The sequence below is a fragment of the Protopterus annectens genome, chromosome 14.part0 (genome assembly GCF_019279795.1).
Source record: "Protopterus annectens isolate FY-2018-M chromosome 14.part0, PAN1.0, whole genome shotgun sequence".
NCBI lineage: Eukaryota > Metazoa > Chordata > Ceratodontiformes > Protopteridae > Protopterus > Protopterus annectens.
Window position 1 is genome coordinate 341510609 of NC_056748.1, and position 22765 is coordinate 341533373.

Consider the following 22765-nt stretch of genomic DNA (forward strand, 5'->3'; position numbering starts at 1 on the left):
ATATAGATTTCAATGTTATGAAGCACACTTTCAATGTTCTGAGTTCTCAAGGTTTTGAGTTTTCAATGTTATGGTCTCAATGTTATGAAATTCAACATTATGAAAGTTCAATGTTATGAAGTAGACCCATTCAAACAGAATATTTAAAAACTGTTGCATTTAAAAAGAGAAAAATACTTATACTGAATATTTAGAAGCATTACTTAACATCTTTTATGAAGGTTTTTCTTTAAGGTAATAATGATAATCCCAATACACTACATTCAAAAATATCCTAGCTAAGATTTGAGTCTAAATTAGTCTATACCACATATTTTCATTCACAATGTACAAGAAATACTAAATAGTTTGGAAAGAAGCCAGCTGGGTCTTAGTGCATGTCACAGTTTATCACTTATTACGCTGAAAAGCACAACTTAAAATAAGATAGTAAGTGGAAGTTATACAAGACACACACATACTTATGTGTATACATTACACATGAGCTGAGAAACAAAAAATTATGCTGCTTATGATATTTATGTACAATCTTAAAAACATATTTTTTATAATGATTTCAAACCTGGCCCAAAAGAAGAAGCTGGTCAGCACATTTTTTGGTGTGGTCGTAGGTTGATCTTTTCGCTTCCTGTAGGTTAACTCTTTCGAGCTGAAATTTCTGCAAAGAGGAAAACATAACGGCATTTGAAACATTCCAAAAAATGCAAGTATATCAATCATAAAACATCTATAATTCTATACGTACATCACCTTTATCAACATGACTTTACAGTTTCTACAGAACACAGAAAACTGAAAGCTTCAGTTAATTTATAAATCGTATTAACTCTGTCAGCTAATGAAAAGTTTGATATAGTTTATTTTATCAATTCATCGCCCCCCCCCCCCAAGGAGCAGTTGTTTTGCCCTTCATCTATCAGAAGTTATGAGTACTGAATTAGACTTTGAAGTCCCTACATCCATGAACTTGGCCACCCCCCTGAACACTTTTTTTTATTAGCAGCTACAAAAGGGTGCACTCAAAGTCTGAGGTGTCACACTTTATTCTGCATTCCAGCATTCCCTTTTGTTATGCTTTGCTGACTGTATGTTTTCCAAATTTCACAGAAATAATCGCAACTTACTTTGGTCTCTAACCTACATTAGCAGAAACATGATGTATATTAAACAGTCAGATTTATGTTTGTCAATTACTCGTTTACATTTTGGATCCCTAATTCCAACAACATGCAGTCTGATTTGCTTCTCAGACTTATCTCAGCTTCCAGTAATTCACTGACATTTCATTTCAAAGTAAGTCTTGACCACACAGCAAGATGAAATTTTCATAGTACATTCTACATCACTCAAACATTACAACCCAAAGTTTGAACTTTGCTGAATTGTATCAGGTGAGAAATTGGTAAGAACTATGCAAGAGGATTGAAAATAATGTCCTTCAGTATGTCCAAGAATGACAACACAGGACACCCATCAGGCCAAAAAAAAACAAGGATTAGGGGATAAAGTTGTGGTGAAAAGAAAAAAAAATCACACACATTGGGGATTGTATGTGCAATCAGCAGATTACTGGTAGGAAGTCTGTCATTCTGCACATTACATAAATGGACAAAAGAAGTCCTTTTTATACCCTTCAGTACAGCTGTGGAAAATCCACTGCTGGATCTAGACTGAAAATATATCTTGTAATGTTTGCTGAAAGCAAAATGCTGGTACAGGTTCAAAAGTGTTCTAGGTAGATGCATTACTGAGGAAAAACTTGCAGTAATACAAACTTTTTCCTTGTCAGAGCTTGGTATTAAAGCAAAAGGAAACAATGGCTGGCCAACCATTCAGACAATATTTGTTTTCAAACTTGTAGGTACTGCTTACCTTGTCTGAATGATACAAGGAGCTGATCTGCCTTTTTAATACCCCTTTTCCTCTGACTGTAGCAGTACAGTTGTCTATAAATATCCATAGGCAGGCAAAAATACCTCACCCTCTGTTCTGGAGGCTGGGGAAAATTAGAAGCTAAAAGGCTGGGTTCAAAGCTTCATTAGACACTAGTTTGGTCATAAAGTAATTGGTTGTCCTAAGAGATAACCTGTCCTTGTGGAAGGCTGTAAAAGGCTCTCAGCTCACATCATCATGAAACTCTGAAACCCTCTTTGCAAATGTGATAGGCACCAAGGGAAGCATTTTGCTGGCTTCACTGAATTAATGGTGAGATTCTCAGTCATAAGCTTGGGGGAAATGGAGTGATTAGGAGACCTCAGTGGATCACCTGCTTTTAAGTATGTAACTGCTTACAGGATGAAGACGGCAGACCATCATGATAGAAAAGTGCGCATTAATAAAAGGGCAGGCAGAGCCCTTCCCAAAAAAAGACAAGTAGATACTCAAACAAGTGGAAATATGGGAAAGAGATAATGGAGATGCCACCAGTGGCACACCAGTTAAAGAAACTTTCACATTTGTCAGTACAAGATGTTTGGCTGAAGTCTTCTTGGCTTCAAGTTTTCCCACTCTAAAGGGCAAAACAATGATGCTCTGCCAAAAGATGAAGATTCCTTGTACTGTTATCTTGACAGTGGGCACACCTACCCCCACCTTGATTTCAGCTTACTTGACCACTAATGAATCCTGATGATCTCCACATATGCTGCCTGGCTTAATCTAAAATATATATGTCATCAGCGACTGAGTGAGCACCACAATCACAAAGAAGAGTGATGGATCTTCTCCAACAGTGGGTAAAAGGAGAATGTGCTGCTACAAAGGATGAAAATGTTGCTCCCAAAGACTTAAAGGTACCACCTGATTTTACTTATATGGAGGCTTGAGATGGGACCATTAGGAATGACTGACATGTAACCCAGAGCCTTCAGGAAGATCCTGGCTGTCAGATGTCTCTTCTGGGCAATTTAAAATGCAATGAAAGCTGCTGTAGCGCTGAAATGGCATAATATATCCTGTAAAAACACAATAAACAAGTGAAGGTCCATCAGAAACAGTCCAAAAAGTGTATTAAAACCTTCTGTAATCACATCCAGCGTAATGGACAACAATTTTCCTTTACGTTAACTGTTTCACAGTTTTTTAATTTTGGCTGGACATCACACAATTTGTGGTCTTGGGTCTTCTGGGTAATTTGGCAAGGGTACACACCTTGTCTGCTCTGGAATTCAAAACGTCATCTTGGAAGGTCTTGCTATAATGTAGGGCCAAGGTAAGACTTATGTTGCCTGAAAGAGATACCCAGACTAGTAAGGCAAAGAGAGATGTGTGAGCAAATGATGTCTTCAACTCCTACTTTGAGAAGCCTTGTATGAAGCACTCATCTAGACAGGAGTATACATGAATCACCCTTGACCTGAGGTCAGATAAAACCTAGTGCTAAGCATTCAGTCAAGACCATGGGCAAAAGGAAGAATCAAAATTGTTGCATATGCATTCTGAAATTCTTGACTAGCAGGAGCTTATTTTAGCCTGGCCATTCCTGCATGGGCCTCCACAGTCCATCATTTTGTTATCAAGATGAGTCTTGAGTAGGTATTCCAAGATGGCTGCACATTGGTCAAAAATTTAACTTCAGCTCTCCTAGTGTGAAAACAAACATTGACAAAGAGTGCCACTGAAACTATTTAATGGCTAGTAAATAAATACACTGCCTGGATGCCAGCAAAGAAGAAGAAATTTGGAAAACCTGAAAGAAAAATCAACCAGAAAATGTGATGAGAAAACACTGCCTGTGAAGGATTTTGCAGCTGTTCAGCAAAAATCCATTCAAGCTTAAGCTTTGGTTCAAGATATAACTTCCAGTAATTTAGAAGGAAAATAATTCAAATGTACTCACAGCTGATTACAATAAATGAAACACAGAAGGAATATATCACGTCAAAAAACAAAAGGCTGGAAATATAAAACTAGATGTTCAGATGAACTGATAAAAATGCAAAAATCAGAGGTTGAAGTGAAGAAAAAGCTGGATGAGTATAAGGCTTCTCAAAAAGAGGTGTTTGAAAAATAGAAAAACTTTAAAATTCAAAGTGCACAGAAAAAAATCTGAGATTTTCTGCTGTACCAGAGAAAATGGAAAGAACACACTGCATTAATTTTATGAAAAGTACAAATAAGCAACTTGACTGGTGTTCCACAACAGGATTAGTTAACTGAAAGGACACTGAGTGTATGCTTCAAACCTGGCTATGAGAAAGCAGCCAAGACTTATATTAGTAAAGATGCAATCATATCAGCAGAGTTGACCCTGACAAAAGTGTGGCAGAAGAACAAAATATTAAAGCTAGAGATGGCATAGTGTTTGTAGAAAATGATTACTCACTGTACAGTAGGCAGAGAAGAAGCAAATTTATCTCAGCAATTAGAGAATATCAAAAGGCAGGTATGAGATTCAAGCTGCTGTATTCAGCTGTCTTCACAGTATTTTTCCTGGAGGATCAAAGACATTTTTGATGCAGAACTGGCTAAGGATGAAATAAAAATTATTCATCAAAAAGGGGACTATGCTTACCATTCTTCTTACATAAAATAGAGACTTTGCCAGTGAAGCCTTTTCAAATGTTCCAAAGGAAAATGCTTCAGAGACAGAGAAGAGCACAAGAGTTGACTAGAAGAATCAGGAGGTCCTTGGACTTGAACCAGAGTTTGGTGTTGGCAGATTGAGATGAACTGAAAGAAGACCAGCAACACTGAAATTTGTGAATAAATGGCAGACTATAATTCATCAATCACATCTGTGCAATATGGTTTTATAAGAAAAAGTGGGTGAAAAAAGACTGGAATTTTGTTGACTTTGTTAACTTCTGGGTAGACTGTAATGCATATACCCCACTTTATTTCAATAATGTTTTAAAGAACACTAAAAGGGGGAGTACTGTAAGTAAAGCAATTTTTTGTTAATATTTGTATAAAATATTTCATGATATAAACTGTATGTTATATATAGTAAAGCAGTTTTCAGTTTTATGTAGTGTGTAGTCGGGGTATTTTAAATGTCGGGGAGTCTTTTCGGTAATTGTTGTATGTACTAAAGATATTAAAGTAAACAAGTGCTTTTAAGTTGCAGAAAAAATAGGCTTTACAGTACAACAAGAGAAGAAAGGCCTGGGAAAAGCAAATTTAATGTTAATATACTGAGGTCTTGTGCTGCTGGGGTAAGGACAAGGTGTAAAAAGTGCACCGATTATATTACATGTAGAATTAAGATATTTTCTCTTATTTTTACAAAGGTGAATGTCTAGAATAATCCCCTTGGCTTAAGTTATAAACAAGTGTTTTTGTACACAAGTAGGCTTTAAAACTAAGGTAAAATGATGAAAACCTTGGAAAAAAAAGAAGTTATGTCTTACCATAATGTTCCATCTGTGTCGTTGATCTTCTTCTATTCATCACTGATGGGTTCAGTTCCGAGCCGTTTGAACAGAGTCGGCCTAATACCAAGCTCACATACACCAAAAACTCTTGAGCTAAGCTGCTACCCACAATGTCTCTCCTAGTTACCTCAGATCGAGTTTGCATGAAACATACAGAAGTAAAAAGCAGAGGCCATTTCTGCGCAAAAGCCTGAAAACACCACAAGGACCCATAAAATCCACCAGGAGCCTTTGGTGGGGAACGGAGGGTGGGATGTGATAAAAGGAAGATCATCAACAACACAACTGGAAAGTTATGATAAGACATAACTTCTTTATCTGACGTTGTTAATCTTCTTCCAATTCATCACTGATGGGACAGAATCCCAAGCTACTTGAAAACCTAGGTGGCCCTTATGGAAGAACATTCCTGAGTACCATTGAGCCAAAGGCCACTCTTCCCCTGGAGACCATGTCCAACTTGTAATGTTTGATGAAAGTGTGAGGTTTAGCCCAAATGGCTGCTGCGCCAATGTCATCCATAGAGGCTCTGGAGTGAAAAGCAACAGAAGTTGCAATGGCTCTCTTTGAATGTGCTTTGATATTGACAGGTTTAGGCTCATTCGCATGTGAATATGAAAAGGCAATACAATCTGAGTCATTTTGATAAAGTGACTTTAGATACAGCACATCCCATTTTTGGTCCAGAAAAGGAAATGAAAAGTTGATATGACTTGCGGAGAGATTTAGTCCTAGCCAGGTAAAAATGTAGTTGTCTATGTACATCCAATGATTGTAAACTATATTCTCCTTTATTGGAATAATTTGGGAAAAACATGGAGTTCAATGGACTGGTTTCACAGAGAAATCAGAAATCACTTTGGGGAGAAAAGATGGATTAGTACGAAGAGATACTCTGTCTTTATGAAAAATCAAATACGGGCTCTTGATGCATAAGGCTTGTAATTCTGATATCCATCTAGATGAAGTGACAGCCACCAAAAATAGAGATTTCCATGAAAGAAATTTGAGGTCACATTTTGCAGCAGGCTCAAAAGGGGTAAAGAGAGAGAATGTAGTACCAGGGAGAGATTTCATGCCTCTAAAGGACGCCTGATTGGAGGTCTGCTATGAAAAACTCCTTCGGAAAGGTCTTGCATACGCGGATGGAGATAAGTGGAACACCTTCTAAACTGTTATGAAAATCGGAAATAGCTGTTAAGTGGACTCAAATGGTAGAAGCCGAAGCTGATGCTCCACTCTCAAAAAACTCAGAAAGGTATTGGAGTATAACAGAGACAGGAGCTGAGAGGGGGTCTAGTATCTGTTCTTTAGAACAGAGAGCAAACCTTTTCCACTTATCTCTGTAAAGTTTTCTGGTGGATGACTTATAGGAGAGGCCAGAATAATATCGCAAACAGGTGACGAGAGGGCTTCCTGCCTGGTGACTAACGGAAGTGGAGAAACCAAGCTGTCAGCTTGAGAGTGGGATTTGGAACAGTCAACCCTTGGGGGAGAGAAATTAAGTCTGGACAAGTGTCCAAGATCCAAGGAGGTTGTAATAGGTGAGGCCGGAGGAAGGGGAACTACACTTGTCGAGGCTAGAATGGGGAAATGCATCTCAACTGAATTGCCTTCTTCAAAAATAGGGGTATCAAAGGAATTGGAGGATAAGCATAGAGGAGACCTGTGGGCCAATCGTGAGTCAAAGCATCTCTCGGGGACTCCTCCTCTGGAGGAAAAAGGGCAAAAAAGCTGCTGCATTTGTTGTTCAAAGGGGAAGCAAAGAGATTGCAGCAAGGCTGGCCCCATCAGCTGAAAATTTCTGCAGTCACATTTGGATTGCGAGACCACTCGTGTGGAAAGAGGATGCAATCTGCTCAGCCTGTCTGCAATCACGTTAGAGCTCCCCAGGATAGGCATTGCTGTAAGAAAGTGGTTTGAAGCTATCGCCCAGTGCCAAATTCTCATGGCCTATTGACACAGGGGGTTTGTTTATGTACCAGACTACTGACATATTGTCTGACTGAATTGCAATTGTTCCCGATGGAAGGAGTGGATGTAGTGCCTGCAACGCCAACAGCACCGCTCTCAACTCCAGAACATTGATATGCAGGTTGGCCTCTAAGCTGGACCACGTGCCTTGGACTGTCTTTCCCTGAAAATGCCCCCCCCCTATCAGGGAAGCATCCATCGTCACCGTGGTGTTGGGTTGAGGGGTCTGGAAGGGATGACACCAAAGTTTTTCATCTGGCCTCATCCACCAGAGGAGATCTTGCTTGCAAGAGTTGTTAATGAGGTTCTGTGAGTTTTGGGGGTGAAGATTTGCCAACCTTTGGGACAATAGTAGCCACTGTAACAGTCTCATGTGTAATCTTGCCAGAGGAACAATTGGCATGGCCGCAGCCATGGACGCCATAGCCTGGAGAACTTCTCTTGCTGACAGCTTTCTTTGACAGAGTATCACTTGTACTTGCAATCTTAACCTCTGAAGCCTGTGAGCTGGTAGAGAAACCAGGCATGTTCGAGTATTGAAAACTGCCTCTATATTTTCCAGTTGTTGGGTAGGTTGTAGATTGGATTTCTCCCAATGGACTGTGATGCCTAGAGACTCCGCTAGTGAGTGTTTGTAACGGAGGATCATGGTCAAGAGATACTTGGTGGGGGCAGAAATGAGCCAATCGTCTAAATATGAAAACACCTGGAAACCTTGAAGACTCCAATGAGCTGACACCACTGCTAGGCATTTCGTGAACACTCTGGGGGTTGTCAAGAGACTGAATGGCAGGCCTCTGAACTGGTAATGATTGGCTCCTAGCCAGAAGCGAAGGAGACTCCTGGAGTGTTTGTCCATTTTGATGTGGTAATACACATCCCGAAGGTCTATCGAGCACATCCAAACATCCACCCGTACAAAAGGGAGAATGGATTGAATAGTGACCATGCAGAATTTGGTTTGAACCACTGACTTGTTTCGATGGCTGAGATCCAGAATGGGTCTCCAGTCCCTGTTTTTTTTTGGTACCAAAAAGAATCTTGAGTAAAAAACGGATCAACATTGGTCTGGGGGGATTGGTTGGCTGACACTTTTTTGACAAAGCTTTCTTATCTCTGAAGCCATTTTTTACGTTTGACTGGGTGGAACATCGGGAAGGTGCTTTTGTAGGTTTTGGATGTGATATTAGAGGGATGTAATAGCCTCTGGAGATTATTCTCTGCACCCACCGATTTTTTGTAATAGAGTGCCAGGCAGCTTGGTGCAGAGAAAAATGAGCCCCGACTGCTTCCAGAGGAAAGGAATCGGGCAACACTTCAGGAGCGTTGATAAGACCATCCAGAGAAAGTATCCCTGGAGTCTTGATTTCGGGGACCCTCTCTGCTTCTAAAGAGGCATCTTCTACCATTGGAACCCCCTCTGCCTCTAGGAGAATCCTCACTGCGTGCATTGCAGAAAGGGCCTTGAGATTTTTTGTGCTACATTTTCCCACTCCTCTGATTCCTGGAAAAAGAACGCTGGGGCTTGGAAAAATGTAGGCCAATGGCAGACAAGGTGTTTCCATCCTGCTCGCACCTAGCCAATGTGTCCTTTACTTTAGAACCAAACAAGGAAGATGGTTCAATAGGGGCATTCAGAAAGGAGGACTTTAAGGAGTCCGTGAGGTCAGAGATGCGCATCCAGGCATGATGCCTCATGACTATGCCTGCACCTGCAGCTCGAGCTGCCCCTTTGGTTGCATGGGGGAGCAACCTCATGGACGAGTTGGAAATAGACTCAAGAGTGGCAAGTTGAGAGGCAACCTTGTCTTGTGCCCCATCAGAAACTTGACCCGCGAGGGCTCTAGAAAGTTCGGAAATCAGATCTCTTTGGAGTCTTGTGAAATGTGCCAAGTAGTTCAGCGACATGACTGCAAAGGTCACTGAAGCAAAAACACAGTTCCCTAGTCTGTCCACAGCCCGAGACTCTCTGTTGGGCAGGTGAACAGTAGGACTTTCTTCCTCAAGATCTTTTTTAGTGGCCGTCGCCACCACCACAGCGTCTACTGGCAAGCCTCTAGACCAGTAGGTGTGTTCCTCTGGTGGTGAAAGAATCTTATCTGGTCTCCGGGGAATGGCCTCAATAGAATTGGGGTTCTTTCACGCATGCTGCACGATGAGCTGGACTAACTCATCAGCAGGTGGGGTCACCCAAGAAGTAGAAGGCCGAGAGTGGAAAGCTTGCAGGAAGACAGACTCCTCAGAGGAAGGGTTAGAGGGCTTCCAGCCACCCCTCTGTTTCAATATTTCCAGGATGTCTCCAAAGGAGACATCATCAGGGGGTGACCGTGGGGACCCCTCCCCATCATCATAGTCTGTATCCTCTGTGAGAGACTCCTCAGGAGAGTCAAGGTGTTTCCTCTTACATGCCTTCTTCTGAGGAGGTTCTTCAGTGGGGACGTCTGAGGAAGACTTGAAAGGAAGAGTACCTTGAACTGGGGTTTCCTGCAGCTTCTGCTCTCAGTGTCCTGGGGAGGTGACCCGTGGTAGCTGTAGCTCAGAGAGAGCAGGGAGGAGTTCTGATGTAGGAGGAGCACTTACAGAAACAAGCACCCTCTCCATCACCTGGTAAGCAGGTCTGCCCGAAGAGGAATGGGAACCCGGAACAGAGTAGTACAATCTCGGAAATGGGGTCACACCCTGCTCTGTCAGACCTGCTCCCGGGGATGGAGCCTCAAGCAAGACTGGGGCAGGTATTGTCCCCGGATCCGAGGACAGAACTAATAAAAAAACTTGGAACCGTGCTCAGAACTGAGGGTTCCACTCCCTAATCATGAGGAAGGGACGATTCCAATGGAAACAAAATCCAAAGGGGTGGCCCTCAAAGCCTCAGTGAGGGTCACTGTCAGCACAGAGGAATGGGTTTCCACCAAGGATGTCGGAGCGATGGGCTTCAAAACCGACGGATCCGAAGGAGGAGTATAAGTGGGAGTCCTGGGAGCAATAGACCCAAGCCCCGAAGTGGAATGAGTCTTAGGAACGTTTGTTATCCCTCTGACTGTCAACAGCAGGTGCAAAACATTGAATTCAGAAAGACTCCTGGTGGACCTTGTTGACACTCCTGAAGGGAAGTCAGGCTAGCCCAGAAAGGGGCCATACATCTGGCCTAAGAACGGGTCCAATGAAGGGGAGTACCGGGCCCGTGGTGTTTGAATTATCAGCACCGTAGTCTCTAACTTGGAGACAGGTAATAGAGGAATCAGCGGCGTTGAGAAGGGACTCGGTGCCGAGGAGGCACTCTGAGTCGAGGTTATTATTGGTTCCAAAGGGATTGTCGGAACCGCCTTCGATGCGGTAAAAAGTGAAGTTGGTGCTGAAACTATTGAAGAAAGTAAGGTCAGAGCCATAGTTGTCACTGTAGATAGGATTGGTGCCATAGAGGTCAATGCGGAAGGTGGCGCCGACGTCGAAGTTTCTGTAATATCTATGACACTGGATAAAGAAGCAACTAGAGCAGAGCTTGGAACAGAAGAAATAGTTGTAATCGGAGCCTATGAAGCAATTCTGTGCTCCGATGAAGATTTGTGGGCCTTGTGTTTATGGGACTTGCCCTTATCACCAGCCGGTGAAGCGATATCTGAATGGGGACTTTTTTGTCCTTCACTGGAGGGGTTGAAACTTCCAACACAGAAAAGACCCCTGAGAAAGGTGAAACTAACAGGCCTTTCAAGATCAGTTTATTTTTTCTCTCGTTCAGCATCTGCTGACTAAAACTTAGGCAAATCTGGCAAGGAGGTTTCACAGAGAGGTGAGAAACCCCAGACAATACACACAATTGTCATGTGAGTCACTATTAGGGAATTTGCCATTGCAGGAAGTGCAATGTTTAAACCCCGAAGTCCCTTTTTTTTCAGACATATCCATACACACGAAGAAACAAACAAACTACTGACTAAAAGAAGTGAGAAAAGAGAAGAAGGAGAAGATACCAACAATGGTATCAAACAATACCACAAGGGTAGGAGAGAGTGTACCAACGATGGTATAAGAAATACCCAATGGGTAGAGCTAAATAGATAAAAGAGGGTAGAAAACAAGTTAGCTTAGGAAAAAATTATAAAAGTGCACAAATATTTATAAAATATGACACTTAGCTGGAGAGCTCGATGAAACGCTGCTATATGGCTGTGTGACAAACGAGATCTGAGATAACTAGGAGAAGGGCATTGTGGGTAGCAGCTTAGCTGAAGAGTTTTTGGTGTATGCGAGCTTGGTATTAGGCCGACTCGGCTCCGAGGTCTCGGAACCAAACCCATCAGTGATGAAAGGGAAGAAGATTAACAACAGCAGATTACTAAGCTTCTTACACCTGCAAAGATATTTGCTTTTTTGCCATTAGCAAATGTTCAGTGGGAGTCAAGACATCTGCAACTGAAGACAGCTGTACATTGTGTTCTAAGTGAACTTTACAAAGATTCCTTGTTGAGTACCTTTCCATGGCAACCATCGGTCTGAAGGTGCAGGCAATTAACCTTGAGAATACTAAGGATTCTTTGCCAATGAAAATCCAAAATTTAAAGGTACAATGGCAAGCAGTTCAGTAAAAATAAAGTTTGAAATTATGGGAAGTGAATAAGAGACAGCAACCTCCCCTAGCAGCCTTAATCCTTTAATGCATTTAACAGTACAATATAAAATTTAGTTTTCTTTAAAAATAGCCTGGACACTTTTTCTTAAGGTTAAAAGAAAATGTTTTCTGAAATCATAAAAGCTGTTTCTGCATCTGGGGGAAGCAGATGTAAGAAAAGAAAAGATGCGAAAACACAGGCTGTAGCACATGATTAATCATGGATAACATTAACATTAGATTAGGTAATGGCTGTGGGTGCAGCTATCGATTTCGGAACAATTGTTCCTAGCTGGATGATTACACTTCATTATTAAAGATGCACCCAGTTTTGTGAGTTTGTTCTGAGCTAATATGGGATGAGGGTGTTTTGAAAATGTATTTCTTTTTTTTTTTTTGAGATGTAACAGACGTTCAAACAGAGATGCAAAGAAACAACTGTATAAGATCTGCCTGCAAAACCTTAGAGAGTGTGTGTGTGTGTGTGTGTGTGTGTGTGTGTGTGTGTGTGTGTGTGTGTGTGTATACCACAAAAGGTGAAAATACACATTAAAAACTGTCATGTATAATATGTGGGAACAATATCTTTTTTATCATAATGGCTATGCTATCCATATTATCTTGAATATAAATGGCCTTATATGTAGAGATAAAAAAGGAAAGAGCACTGGATAGCATTAAGAAATGCAGAGTGAAAACAGTAATGCTGCAGAAGACACGCAGAAATAAATGAGCATGTGAATTTGACAAAGAAAGAATTTCAGGATAGATATTCAGTAGAATATCAGGGACAAAGGATATTCAGCAGAATATCAAGCTCAAAAGAAAAGGGGAGTAATCATACTAACTGCTAGAGGGTCTCCATCATAGTCCATGTTGGTGTGAACAACTTGAGAGGTACCTCGCTGGACTATATGAAGAGAGATATTACTGAGCTCTTGGACTATGTGTCTCAGGCAGGTATGTCCCTAGCCTTAAAGCAGCATTTTACCTTCACCTAGGATGATGCCTCAATGTTTGTCTTTTTGGCTTTTCCCGGTTAGGGGTCGCCACAGCGGAACTCTGGTGCGCTAATGATTGGCAGTAGATTTTTATGGTGCCAAGTTGCCAGCCTGACGCCCAATCTTCAGCAAAGGCACGCCCATTCATGCATGCCTTTTGGAGGCCACTCGACCGTGGGGAGGACATGCAGACTCCACACAAAAGGCACTCCAGCTGAGAATCAAACAGGAGAACCTCCTGCTGTGAGGCAACAACGCTACCACTGTACCACCGCGGCTTATATACCGTATAGTTGTCAGTGGAAAATCTTTACTAGTCACAATAAAACAAAAAAAAATAGTCTAAATAACTTAAGATGGATTTAACTTTATTATCTTTAAATACCAATAGCTTAAACAATCCTAGCAAGAGATCAAATCTACTGAAATATTTAAAACTGAACAAAGCACAAACTGTCTTCTTTCAAGAAAGTCATTGCAAAACAAATGACAATTACAAATGGAATGATGCCTCAATACAAACAAAAAATGATTGACTTCAATAACTGGCTTAGATTCTGTTGTCATTCTAAGGGGATCCAGTATCTGTCAGTCTAGGATGACATGATCGACAGACCTCTATGCTTTGCCAGAGATGGTCTTCATCTGTCACCCATGGGATTTTGGCTACTGGCTAAGGCACTTGCCACCCTCATAGTGCTTATTTTAGGCAGTGTCTCAAGGACAAAATTCCCAATGTAAAAACTACATCTAAAAACAACTTCAAGGTTATGCTGCTACATGCTTGGAGTCTTAACATGGAATCTCACTCAATGGAAACAGTCCTCACCTTGGAAGACGCAGCCATTTATGCAGTTATGGAGACCTAGTTCAAGACTGTGGAGAGTGCCCCAGCCATACTGGGTTACACGTCCTTCCACATGTTCAGACCACAAACTGAAGGTGTGAAAACTAAAGAACGTGATATATCAATATTCATTAAACATAGATGATTACTAGACTAACTGCCCTCGTGGACAATTTTAAGCCTAGCTAATTACCCCCTGTTAGAATCAAACCCTGCACTTTATGTTTTTAAGGTAAGCACCTTAACCATTACGCCACCCTCCCACCAACAAAAAATTAAAAAACAAAAAACATTAAAGATAAATACACCTCCAGATTGGTTAAACAGTATGATTCCCTGGGGATACTTCAGGTGCAATTAACTGTTGGTAGGACACCTATTCAAGTCAGTGCCAAGCTACAGGATCCCCTCCATGAATCAGGATACCCACTCTGTCTATTTGGATCTACTTGAGTCTATCAAGATATATCAGAACACCATGGTTTTGGGTGACTTTAACTAACCATCCATTGACTGGGTAAGCTACTCGTTCTCAAACTCACTTGCCCAAAGGTTCCTCAACTTTGTAAACTCCAATGCCTTGGACCAGCTAGTTGACACACCCACAAGGGGTGTCAACATCCTGGACCTGGTGCTTACCAGTATGGGGACCACTGTAACACCCCCCCCGTGAGGTCTTCCCTGGTGAGATATGACCATAAATCTGTCTCATTTGAACTATCACACCTGACCCCCTCCCCCCCCCAGCAGCAACTAAACTAAAACATTTCTCCAAAGCAGATTACAACCTCTTATGTAATGGAATAAATAGCTTCACTGCACCCCCACTCCAGATGGAACTAGCAAGTATGCCAAGTTCTGCACCAATGCTTGATAAAAACACCTGTATAACTGCATTGACTCTGCCATATCTGACAGGACCAAAACAAGCTTCTCAAGAAAGAGCAAACATGCTTGGTGGACAACTGCCATACAGGCTTTACAGTAAGAGGATGAAATTGCTATCTAAGAATAAAAGGGAGTGAGCCCTAAACTGGAAACACTCCCTCCTCAGCTTAAACAAGCAAATAAGACTTCCAAAGCAAACTATTAATCCAAATTAACTTCCTCAACTAAAGACAACCATAAGGCATTCTTTACTTACATCTATAGCCTAAAAGAAAAGGCCCAGATTTGTACCGAACTGGTAGTTAATGATACCACATAGCCTGTGTACACAGCTAAATTGTTGGCTGACAGGTTCGGTGAAACTTTCACTTCCCAGTCCCAGCCTCACACACACCATGACATCCCTACCACCTGTACCCCTACCTTGTATCTCTAAAGAGCAGGTCATAAATGACCTCTCCAAGGCCAAAAACACAGCATCTAAGGAACCTGATAACATCCCAGGCTGTGTCCTACATAGGTTCCAACAATTAGCAACACCATTGGGTACTCTTTTCAGTCATAATCTAAGCACCGGCTTCAACCCAGCTGAATGGAAAATGGCCATTATTTCCTTGCACAAAGATGGTGCTTCCACTGACCCCAGGAACTACAGACGTATTAGCCTGACTACAGAACCACAGACAAAACAAAAAATAAATAAACACTAAACCACTAAAAGGCCAGTAAAAAAAGACCCAAACTTTATTCAGAACACTCCAGCACCTCAGCCAAAAAGACCTTTCAAGATTTAAAGAATGAATGCACATTTTCCATTTAAATATACACTCTCATTAAAAACAGCAGATCAAAACTTTACTTCAATTAAGCAATTAAATTACAGCCAATGTTACACATCCTATACAAACATTTTCCAATTATACTCCAAGTTAAGTCCACCAGGTGTCAATGTTCCATATCTCAAAATAAAAAACTCTCTTTAAAAAGTAGCCTATGCTTTAAGTCCTTAAAATTAAAAACTTTAACTTTTTCCTAAAATCATTCCTTGAAGACAGTTACCATATCCCCCATGATAAGGGGAGAAAAGCACGGTTAATGAACTTTCCACTTTTTTATTTTTAACATCCCTTAAATGTTCTGACAACCTAACCTTAAAAGTCCTTTTTGTTTCTCCTATATAAAAATGTACAGTTGTGTACCTACCATAAATGTAGATGTTCGAGTGTATTCACTGTTGCTGTCATTACAATTGGGTTATCCTGCTGGCAGGCTACCCTCAGTCGGCCCGAATTCCAAAGTCTAGGTCTGGCATCGGTTGCTATCGCCTCTTCCCTGATGTCAGTGTGCCAGGGGTATAATAGATGCAGCTGACGCCATTTTCTTCAGTTTTTCTTGCCCCAGATGTCAGGTGCCCCTAAAAAGGTAGGCTAAATTATGCCAATAAGCATGCATACAGAAAAAATAAATTTTCCTTCATCTACAAGCAAATACACCACAAAGGTTGTATAAAATAGAGAAGTAGAGATAAGTCCCAGAAAAGAAAAAGGGGGATGGTGGGAGGGTAACCTGGACTGCAACAGTGAATACACTCGAACACCTACATTTATGGTAGGTACACAACTGTACTATGTTCATCGTGTTTCACTGTTGCAGTCATTACAATTGGGTTGAATCCCAAAGCTAAGGTTGGGAGGCTGGTGCTAAATAGGATTAGGAGAGGCAATCAGGCCCTGTAGAACTGCAGTGGCAAAGCCTGCCCTGGATTTTGAGTAGAGAGGTAAGTGGTAGTGCTTTGTAAATGTATGCACTGAACTCTAAGTTGCAGCCTCTAAGATGTCTTTGGTTGGTACTCCTCTCAGGAAGGCTGCTGAAGTGGCTGCTGCTCTGGTTGAATGTGGCCTAATACCCTTAGGCACTAATTTGCCATGCTGAGAATAGCAGAAACGAATGCAGTGGCCTATCCACTTTGAAATAGTCTGTTTTGAGACAGGCTTTCCTTGTGATCCTGCAGCATATGCCACTAGAAGTTGTTCAGTCTTTCTGAAAGCTTTGGTTTTGTCCAAGTAGAAGCGCAGCTGTCTGTGAATGTCCAAAGAATGCAGAAGTCTCTCTCCCTTATTCTGTGGGTTTGGGTAAAAGGTAGGCAAATTAATTGTTTGGTTAAGGGCCACACTTGACACTACCTTAGGCATAAATGTAGGGTTTGTCCTCAGAGAAACCCATTCATGATGGAAAATAATAAAAGGTTCCACAGCCATGAGTGCCTGTAACTCTGAAACTCGTCTAGCGGAGGTTATTGCTAGGAGCAAAGCTGTTTTCCAGGATAAGAATTTTATATCAGCTGCAGAGGCTGGCTCAAACAGAGGCAGTGTGAGTTTTTCCAAGACATAGTTGAGGTCCCATGCAGGTATTGGGGCTCTCCTTGGAGGTCTTGTGTTTTTGGCCCCTCTGAGGTACTGCTTTAGTAATGGATGTGAAAAAATAGGTGGATTTGTATTGTAATGAGCTGAAATGGCAGAGGCATGAATTTTAATTGATGAAAAGGAAAGGCCTATATCCTGTATCTCAGTTAAGTATTGCAAAATCTGAGGAATATTTGGAACAATGGTGCCAATGCCTTGTGCCGGATTGCAGGCACAGAATCTCTTCCATTTTTCTGCATAAGATTTTCTGGTGCTAGGCCTCCTGGCCTCCAAAATAACATCCATCACTGCTTTTGAGAGAGGTGTGTCTTGAATGGCTACAGTATCCACCATGCTGCCAGGTTTAAGGTCCTGAGTTGGTTGTGCAGTATCTGACTGTCTTGTTGGGTCAGTAAGGGAGGAATTTGAGGTAATGTCCAAGCTGGACTTTGAGGCAAGCTCTTTAGGATTGGGTACCAGTGCTGTCGGGGCCAGTCTGGGGCAATCAGTATCATTTTTGGCTTTTCTTGTCTGACCTTGAGGAGTTCCTTGGGAAGGAGAGGCAGAGGAGGAAAGGCATATACTGTTAGGTTTTTCCATCTGAAAGATAGAGCATCCACTTTCCATGCTTGCTTGTGATAAGTCCTTGTGCAGAATTTCTGTAGTTGGTAGTTGTGAGGGGAGGCAACTAGGTCTATGTCCGGGCATCCCTAGTTCTTTGTTATCATGTTGAATACTTGTGGATCCAATTTCCACTCGTGGGGATCCATTAGGTTTCTGCTTAGTTCGTCTGCCAGAGTATTTATCCTTCCTGGCAGGAATTGTGCTTGCAGATGTACTTGATAAGCCAATGCTGTGTTCCACAAGTTCATGGCTAGTCTGCAGAGGGGGAATGTGTGCCCCCCTGCTTATTTATGTATCACATGACTGTAGTATTGTCCATCTTTATCAGTAGTTGTCCTGGATGAAGTAGATCCTTGAAAGCTGTCGGGGCATTCTGTACAGCTAGCATCTCTTTTTGATTGATATGTACATGCATTTGACTTGTGGACCATGTGCCCTGAATACATCTTCCTGCCATATGGCCCCCCCAGACATAATCTGATGCATCTGTTGTCAATGTCTGCCTGGCTGTGGGTACTGTGAATGGCTGTCCCGTGTTGAGGTGACAGGCTTTTGCCCACCATGGAAACTCCTGTTGCAGGCAGGGAATGAGGGTAATTATTGTTTCCAGGCTGTTGCAATGTTGAGTCCAAATACTTTTTAGATACCACTGAAGTTTCCTCATATGCAGTCTTGCATATGGAATTAGTAGAATGCAGGATGCCATGAAGCCCAAAGCCTGCAGAATTTTTCTTGCAGATAACTGGGACTCTGTTGCCAACATTTTGAAATAAGTAGTCAGTTGCCTTTGTTTGTCTGGCGTGAGATAAGCCATCTGGGCAGTTGTATTTAAGCTTGCACCCAGGAATTTTATCTCTTGAGAGGGTACGAGTTTTCATTTCTTTTTGTTTACTGTGTACCCTAGACCTGTTAGTAACCTTTTTACAAACGCCAGATGCTGTAGTACAGTGTCCTTGTTCTCTGCTTGAATAAGGCAGTTGTCCAAGTATGGATATATTTGTATTCCTCTTTGTCTGCAAAATGCAATCACTGGTGCCAGTCATTTTGTGAAGACCCTGGGCACAGTAGATAAGCCATAGGGCAGTGCAGAGAATTGGTAGTGCATTGAGCCAGCCATGAATCTGAGGTATCTTCTGCATGATTGTCTGAAACGGCAAAATATCGAAGCGGCTTTTAAGCAAATTCTTTCCCTGGGAAACAATTCACTTGGCAGTTTTGTTACTTTGCCGTTTTTGGCACTGTAGTGCGGTCTCGGAATTGGTATATTTAAAAAGGGGGTGCGTGGGGGGCACAGCCCCCCCACTTAATGTAATGTTTAAAGTATGTTTTTTTTTTTTTTTGGAACAGCAATCTTTTTCACTAGGAAAAAAAATCACTGCTCTGACAGTTCGAAATTGTAAGCTTTTGCTTAAATAAGGTCGATTAATCACCATTCACTTTTTTAAGCGTTCAGTGATCTAATATAGACCCAACGATTGCATGGACATTTCAGTGCACAAATTACACCTTCCGTACTATAACAATAAAGTTCCATAGGAGTACACACAATATCATTAATTCTTTCAAAAAAGAAAACACACATAATATATTTACGTACTGAGCAATTTCTGCAAGGAATTGTGCCTACACTTTTAGGCCCAACCTCAATTTTCACACTAGGTGTGGTATAATAACTGTGGACCAACATATCTTTTACATTCCTTACCCTCTTACAAGAAAGAAACAATCTTCTAGGTAAAAGTTGAATTAAATTTCTGTCTTTCAATAAAAAATCCCAATAGAATTTAATAATATCTGAGACTTTCTCTGAAAAAATGTGTATATTGTAACAAAATACATCTTATTTTCCTCATTCATTTCCTTATACCCCAGATGCATTAAATCTCTTATTCTGATATGGTTGTCTTTTAACAAATTACTAAGTGCTTTTTTAATATCCTGAACTTCATAACCCCTTTGTTTAAATTGTATACAAGTTCTTAAAAATTCCCCCCTCAAGCACCTTCTCATCATTGCATAGTCTCTGGATAGGTAGGGCAAAGACTTAATAAGGTGTGGTGGATGTCAACTCATCCCATTCAAAAAATGATCACCATTCTGAAATTTTCTAAGAACTCTAGTTTTTACACTAACAGCACACCCTCTAACTCCATGTCCAAAAAAAAACTACTTTTCTCCCACACTGCACACCATCAAACCATAAATCAAACTAATGTTGTTCTAATTCCAACAAAACGTTATTAACTAATAATTCCCCATCACATAAAAATTGAACCATCAATAAACCTAAAATATTTTATTCCATATTTCTTATAAAAATCTAAATTATAAAGAAATTTCATCTCAAATAAACCCATGAATAAATTGGCATACATGGGGCTAAATGGTGCTCCCATGGCTGTGCCTTTCAATTGATATATCCTTTCATTAAACCTGAAAAAATTGTTTGTTAAACAGAACCATTTCATTTCAATAAGAAAATTAGCTAATGGATTTTCACCTAGAAAATATTTTAAAGCCTCAATACCCCAGTCATTTTGGATATTAGTGTAGAGGCTTTGTACATCCATTATCAAACTAAATTTCCATTCCAACCAATTGATTTAATTTTATCCAAAAAATCAAAGCTATCACACACATAGGAATCCAACTTCATCACAGATGGTAACAAGTATTTATGCAACAAAAGCCCCATATTGTACAAAAAAATAACTGCATGCTGAAAAAATGGGCCTGCCGGGTGGGGAAATCATACTTTTATGCACCTTAGGCAAACAATAAAATGTTGATAAGGTGCAACCCCTTCCCAAAAATTTCTTATCCACATCTTCCTTAGATAAATACCCCAGCATATAACCCTTCTGTATTCAATCCTGATAATCTCGCACAGCTTTCTCATATTCAATCAGTGTAACAAATTCATAAACATCTAAATTATTTAAATTGTCATAACACATTTTTTCATACTGAGAATGATGTAGTATCACAATCTTGTTACCTTTATCTGATGGCTTTATTTATTATTTTATTTATTTTACATTTGTTAACCGGGTTAGTCTGGCTGAGCTTTTGGCACATTTTCAGCAGAAACCCGGGGAGAAAAGCTCCTCTGGAAAATAAAACAATTTATTACATTTTAGTAACATAGTAGTAAAAATCAAGCTATAGGATCTTACAAGCAGAGACCTGGAGAGAGAAAAAAAGCTCCTCAGGCAATTCAATTATACAGAGTATTAACAATTGGCAGACAAGTATGTGAGTTGTTACAAACAAGGTTTTAAACAATTAGCAGAAGAAAATGTGACTATTTACAATATTATTTTAGCTGCTTAGAGCAAAATGAGTTAATAGGAAGATGCTTATTTAAAGTGGGTAGGATCTAGTTGTATAAGAGTTTGGAAACAAGAAAGGAAAGTATGAATGATTAGTAGGAGATGTAGGGGAGGTAGAGTATAGGAAACAGACTAGACAGGTAGGTTGTTTTGAGACTGTAAACATTAAGAGTGGTTGGAGACAGAGGAAGGGAAAAGGTAGAAGAGGCAGGGGAATAGTGTTAGAGATACATTAAGAGTGAGGTGGTGAAATAGGAGAAAGGATGGTGGTTTCAGGGTGGTTGGCTACAGTGACAAGACCATTTTGTTTTTAGGTATTTCCTTGTGGCTAATTTGAAACTTTTGTTATGCTGGAGGGATTTTATTTCCAAGGGGAGTTGGTTCCAGGACATAGCTGGGTTATAGTTATAGAGAAGGCAGCCTATTTTGGCTTTGGGTTTGTAGATGTCTAATAATTCTTGATTTGAGCTGCGTAGTGTCCTAGCAGGGAAATATTTGGATATGATAGTGGAGAGGCTGGGGCAGAAGGAGGGTAGAGGATAGAGTGGATGATTTGTAGTTGGTATAGTTGGAGCAGCTGAGGGAATTCTAGCCAGTCTAGATGCTGTATTGCTAAGCAGTGGTGTGACTTGTAGGTTTGGTTAGCTGCAAATCTGACAATCTTATTATAGGAAGTTTCAAGCTTGGAAATAAGTGTAGAATTTAGATTTGTGAATATGTGGCAGCTGTACAGGAGTGTTGGGAGTAATAAAGCCTGGGAGAGAGTTATTCGGGCAGTGTTAGTTAAGTATTTCTTGCTACGGAAAAGGTGTCCAAGTTTCTGATGAGTTCGTTTTACCGAGTTAGTAATATGGAGATCAAACTTAAGCTGATCATCTATTGTAACTAAGCTGATCATCTATTGTAACACCTAGAAATTTAGTACTAGATTCAGCTGAGATGATAGTGTTGTTGCAGGATAAGATGGTAAATGTACTTTTGAGTGTGGTGATGTTTTTAGGGAGGAAGAGTAGGAGCTTATTTTTTTTTGGATTAAGTATTAGTTTATCACTAAGTCAAGTCTCAAAGGTGTGGAAGGATGCCTGGGTAGTTGAGTGGAGGTCAGTTGGCTTGTCAGCAATGGTTATAACAGTTGAGTCATTAGCATATTGCACAAGAGATGACTGGAGACAAGAGGTGTAGAGCAAGTTGGTGAAAATATTAGAGTAGTGGTCCAAGTATGGACCCTTGGGGGACTCCCATTTGTACAGTGAGGGGGAGGATAGTGCAGAGAGCCATTTAACTGATTGCTGGTGGGTTGAGAGATAGCTGGAGAACCAGGAGATAGTAGGGGGAGAGAAATTTAAGTTAGTGAGCTTATCTAGGAGGAGTGGGTGAGAGACAGTGTCAAAGGCTTTAGAAAGGTCAAGGAATAGGTATGACACAAGTTTATTGTTATCATGAGCTAGGGAGACTATGTTGATGAATGATATGAGTGCAGCAGTTGTACTATGCTTAAGACGGAAACCATGCTGTGTGGGTGTGAGAAGGTTTTCCTGGTGAAGGTAATGCATTACCGGCTTGTGAATGCATTTCTCTAGGATTTTTGAGAGTGGAGAGAGTATGGCAATTGGTCTGAAGTTGGATATGTCTGAGGAGTTGCCCCCTTTGTGAATGGGTAGAGTAAAGAAATTTTCCACACAGTGGGGACATAGGATTCAGAAATGGATCGGTTGA

General features: G+C 40.9%; 1 protein-coding gene across 1 annotated transcript in view; it reads right to left on the reverse strand.

The window, feature by feature from the left end:
* The window catches only part of WDR11 (WD repeat domain 11), a 2002440-nt gene that overhangs the window by 173030 nt on the left and 1806645 nt on the right, over positions 1–22765 (reverse strand). The window contains exon 24 of the mRNA XM_044056072.1: positions 563–658. Within this exon, the coding sequence (XP_043912007.1) occupies positions 563–658 (96 nt within the window). The remainder of the gene's footprint in view (positions 1–562; positions 659–22765) is intronic.